Genomic DNA, 5194 nt, shown 5'->3' on the forward strand with positions numbered 1-5194 from the left:
AAGGTTAGCCAGTGGTGTATACCTTTAATCCCAGCACCCAGGAGGCAGAGGCAGGCAAGATCTCTGTGAGTTCAAGACCAGCCTGGTCTACAAAGAAACTTTTAGAACGGCCAGAGCTATGTGGAGAGACATGTTTCCCAAAAAAAGAAACTATAACTCGTGACCTCAGCACTTGGTGAATTGAGGCAGGATTACTACTGTGAGTTTTAGCCCAATTTGGATTCCATAATGTGACTGGCTTAAAACACTAACAAATATAAAGGCTGTAATGTTGCATATCAGGTACAAACATTTTTATAAAACAAATACCAAATCAAACTACAAAATATAAGAAAAAAATCAGAACTCTCTGTCATAAGCCCCATCAAGTCTCTCCTGGCACTAACCGGAGAGACAGATCCTTATACACAGTTCTCCTTAAACCTAGGGCACTCGGTGGTCAGAAATACACAGCAGATACTTGCCAGCCTATCAGGTGACAGCCCTCCCCCAGAACTGTGCATCTGAGACACAAGGCACTAACCAGTCGTCCCCAGGTAGTCAGTCAGCTCTCTGCCTGACAGATCCGCTAAGGCCTCCAGCATCCAGGTAACAGTAGACCTGCAACTGTCCACTAGCTGGGTCAGCTCAGTTGCCTGCGGACAAGATGGATAGAAAGTGACAAGAGTCATGCAAGGTCCACGGGGACGTCCACCTTCCCCACGCCTGAAACCAAGATACCCCAAAGCTCAGACCCTAAGACTAAACATATTTCTTGATTCCCAGATGGTACCTGGCAGCCTTGGGCAAAGTCGTAAACCATCCCGGTGAAAAGGTGAAGACCCTGGAAGTGCATCTGAAGCAAAGACTGCTGCTGCTTGGAGGAAACTCCACAGACCTGAGGGGGGAGGGGAGCTCCATGCTGAATGCTGGCACAGACCAGAGAGGAGGAAAGACACCGGGGAAATCACAACCCTCTCAGTACACAACAGGATGCTTACCAGGCACACTCAGAGGGCAGCTTGCCAAGGACCCAGAGCATCCCCACCCTAACTCTAGGTCCTTAACTCACATCTCGAAGCTGCCGGACAAGGGAGCAGTACCCTCTAAGGAAAGCAAAGAGGCTCAATATGACATCGAGCCCATAGCGCCCCTTGATGCCTCTCTCCAGGCTTGAGAGGAAGAACTGGCAGCTGTCATACAAGGCCCGGAGCGGGAGCAATGGTGCCTCCAGATTGTTGTTCAGAAGAGTTGATGCCTTCATCAGAAGCTTGGCCACTGTCCCTGGTCTTTTTTCCACAGCTTCCAGCAGCTCAACCCCCACCTGGCATAACTGGAGGCTGGGAGCTACGCTGCTGTTCTCTAGGTGGTGGCGAGCCTTCTCCACTGTGCTAGTAGCCTTGTGGTGGTGGTGGCTCCAGCAGAGGCGACGACAGTGCTCCAAGGTGAGTTCCAAGAGGCAGAGGGCCCTCTGGGGAGAAAGAGGACCAGGAGAGCGACCACCCTCACCTACCAAGACGCGGATCACATGCCTAGAGAGCGAGTCATACAGGAAGTCAGCCTCTGCTTCATCTAGGCCACGTCCACTAGCATCAAACAGCTGGTAGGCAGCTACTACGCGACAGGCCGTTGGAGAAGCAAAGTGAGGGACCTCACAAGGGACGCTGCCATCCTCCAAGAGCACTAAAAAACTCAAGGCCTTCAGCCGGGTTGAGAAGGCCGCTCGCCGCTCTGACAGTGCTTCTGCTCCCTTCCAAAGCAGAGAGTAACTGCCGCGGGCCACGGCCTCATAGTCCTGAGGCGCAGCCTCTCGAGAGCTCTGCACCAAGCAGGCATGGAGAGGCTGGGCAAGGCAGAGCACAGGGTCTGGGCTGCCCTGAGCCAAACCATTCCGAAGTAAGATGAAAAGAATCCGTTCCAGATAGAGAGGAGGGCGCTGTGGAGTGGACGACAAATAGCCATCACAGGCCAGCTCTGCAAGCTTCAGCAGACTCTGCAGGTGCCCGGGGCAAACGATCTTGGCAGTCAACTGCTGGTTGCAAGCCCTCAGGATGGTGTCACAGACTTGCCTTCTCTCAGCGTCATATCGGCTGCTGGGAAAATCAGTTCGCGATCTGGACAGGAACTCCTAGGAGGAGGCAGAGAAAAGCAGGGTAGAAAAAGAAAAGAAACTACAAGTAGGGTGGCACACACAAGGATCTCTCTCTCTCTCCCCAAATTAAGGCAAAACACAAGTCAGGCTTGGTGGTACAGGCCTGTGCTAAGGTAAAGAGGCTGAAAGTTCAAGACCTTCCTGGACTTGAGTGGGTTCAAGGCCAGCTGGGGCAATTTAGTGAGACACTACCTCAGATAAAAAAGTGAAAACAAGCCAGGCATAATGGCACACGCCTTTAATCCCAGCACTTGGGAGGCAGAGCAGGAGGATCTCTCAGAGTTCCAGGACAGCCAGGGTTATGTAGAAACCCTGTCTCTAAACTTAAAAAACAAAGTAAAAACAGATACAGCTCAATGGTGAGATCCTTCCCTGCTTGCATGGGCTCCTGGGTTCAATGCCCAGGATAGAAAATGAAAAAAAAAACAAAACCCAAAAAAGGAAAAAAAGGAGAAAAGACAGGTGGTCTCAAAAAACTAGTTGTGTCTTGAGACAGAAAGCACCCCACCTTCAAGTCAGGCAGCAGCTCCTGGGTCTCCTCCTTGCTGCAAAGCAGAGTCACGAAGTCGACTCCTTTGAAGTTCCTCATGGCAAAAGGCTAAAAAAGAGGAAACGGATTGGAGAATTGTTGTAAACTCTGAGGAAATTTGTAATGGAAATAACTGGAGAAAAGGGATTGAGGCATCAAAAGAATCCTATCACAAATCCTATGGGGCGGGGAGCAGGGGGACCATGCCTAGGCTCTGGATCCCGTTCTAAACTGACGTGTCCAACCTTTCTTCGTCCAGGCCGCTCCTTGTCCTCCCGTTCCCACCATGCCACCCCTGAAGTCTTCACAGGGTCACTGGGCGCCGACCAAGCGGGGCCCCGAGCCTCCGCAGAGACGCCCCATTTTCCTTCGAGGTCAGAAATGGGAACACCATTCACCTCGGCTTGAACACGCTCTCAGGAGATCCTTCGAGCCTTACTTCACCCAAATTCGCCGTTCTTTACGGGTCTACGACTAACCTCCAGTCAGAGCCGCCACCAAACATCCGAAAGATAGTCTTTTTCCGCGCCAGCTCCTCCTTTCAAATATCCTAGTGGCCAATCAGCGAGAAGGCGTAACGCCGGCCGGCCGGCCGCGTGGCGCTCTGGGAGTTGTAGTTTACCAGCTGCGCTGACTGTCACGTGAAACCTGGCGGGGCGGGGTTCCGCTCTGTACCGGAAGGCCTCTGGAACACCCAGGTAGTTCCTTTCCTCCCGCCCCTCCAAGCCTGGGATGAGTTTTCTTTTTGTGGTTTTTCTTTTTTTTTTTTTGGGTTTTTCGAGACAGGGTTTCTCTGTGGTTTTGGAGCCTGTCCTGAAACTAGCTCTTGTAGACCAGGCTGGTCTCGAACTCACAGAGATCCACCTGCCTCTGCCTCCCGAGTGCTGGGATTAAAGGCGTGCGCCACCACCGCCCGGCTCTTTTTGTGGTTTTTCGAGACAGGGTTTCTCTGTGGTTTTGGAGCCTGTCCTGGAACTAGCTCTTGTAGACCAGGCTGGTCTCGAACTCACAGAGATCCACCTGCCTCTGCCTCCCGAGTGCTGGGATTAAAGGCGTGCGCCACCACCGCCCGGCTCTTTTTGTGGTTTTTCGAGACAGGGTTTCTCTGTGGTTTTGGAGCCTGTCCTGGAACTAGCTCTTGTAGACCAGGCTGGTCTCGAACTCACAGAGATCCACCTGCCTCTGCCTCCGCCTCCGCCTCCGCCTCCCGAGTGCTGGGATTAAAAGCGTGCGCCAACACCGCCCGGCCTGGGATGAGTTTTCTAACTGCATCCAGCTATAGTCGCTTCGGTCTCTGGATGGCCAACCGCTACCTCCTTCTTGCCTTTATCTCCCGAGGTCAGGCAGGATTTTAAACTTCAAGAGGATTAAAATACTAGGAGATCCTCATGACTTGTTACTAGGGAGGAAAAGGGTTTAGTAGCCTTCCATGTAGAACTGGGTCTCACTGCGTGAGTCCTGGCTAACCTGGACCGGGCTCTATAGACCAGGCTGGCCTCTCTGCCTCGGAAGTGCTGGTATTAAAGATCTGCCCACCTTTATATAGCTCAGGCTGAACTCTTGTCTCAGACTCTCCCGTAAGAATTTTCTAAAAAAAAAAAAAACAAAAACAACAAACTAGTATATATTAAAATTTTTGTTTTTTTTTTTTTTGTCCAGGGTTTCTCTGTGTAGCCCTGACTGTCCTATTTCTGTAGACAGGCTGGCATTGAACTTACAGATATTTGCCTGCCTCTGCCTCCTTAGTGCCGGGATTACAGGTGTATGCTGCCATCACCCGTAATAAAGTAAAATAAAATAATTATTATTATTTTGGTTTTTTGGGACAGGGTTTCGCTGTAGCTTTGGGTCCTGTCCTGGAACTAGCTCTTATAGACCAGGCTGGCCTTAAACTCACAGAGATCCACCACTGCCCGGCTAATAAAATTAATTTTTTAAAAAATAATACGTGTTTTTTTTTCTACAAGTTCATTACAAGATGGGCCTGTTAAGGCACACCAATAATCCCAGATACTGGGAAGCCTGAGGCAGGAGGATCTCTAGTTCAAAGCCTGCCTGAACTACTGAGTGAGTTCAAGATTATCAGTATGAGCAACTTTATTTTCAAAATAAAAAGTAGGAAAACCGGAGAGATGGCTCAACAGTTAAGAGCACTTGCTTTTCTCGTTCCCAGCATCCACATGGAGGCTCACAAACGACCTGGCCCTGAGTTGTCTTTGGACCCCTTCTGGCACTAGACACATCTGGTCCACATATGTACATGCAGACAAATAACGCATGAAAAAGTGGGGAGTGGTGGCGGCGAAGAGACAGAAATCTTTAATAAATAAATAAATTTAAAAAAAGAAAAAGAAAAAGTGGGGAGTGATGGCGCACACCTTTAATACCAACACTGGAAGGCAGAGCCCAGAGGGTCTCTGTGAGTTCCAGGCCAGCCTGGTGTACAAGAGCTAGTTCCAGGACAGGCACCAAAAACTACAGGGAAACCCTGTCTCAAAAAAAAAAAAATTGACTCAGGTAATTTATTTATTTAT

General features: G+C 50.1%; 1 protein-coding gene across 1 annotated transcript in view; it reads right to left on the bottom strand.

Annotated features, from left to right (window-relative positions):
• Espl1 (extra spindle pole bodies like 1, separase) overlaps nt 1-2720 on the bottom strand; it is a 25393-nt gene extending 22673 nt beyond the window's left edge. The window contains exons 1-4 of the mRNA XM_005353819.1: nt 2640-2720; nt 1052-2107; nt 773-877; nt 524-635 (exon numbers count right to left, since the gene is read on the bottom strand). Coding sequence (XP_005353876.1) covers nt 524-635; nt 773-877; nt 1052-2107; nt 2640-2720 — 1354 coding nt within the window. The remainder of the gene's footprint in view (nt 1-523; nt 636-772; nt 878-1051; nt 2108-2639) is intronic.
• Between the last annotated feature and the right edge of the window lie 2474 nt (nt 2721-5194).

This window comes from Microtus ochrogaster, chromosome 15 (genome assembly GCF_000317375.1).
Source record: "Microtus ochrogaster isolate Prairie Vole_2 chromosome 15, MicOch1.0, whole genome shotgun sequence".
NCBI lineage: Eukaryota > Metazoa > Chordata > Mammalia > Rodentia > Cricetidae > Microtus > Microtus ochrogaster.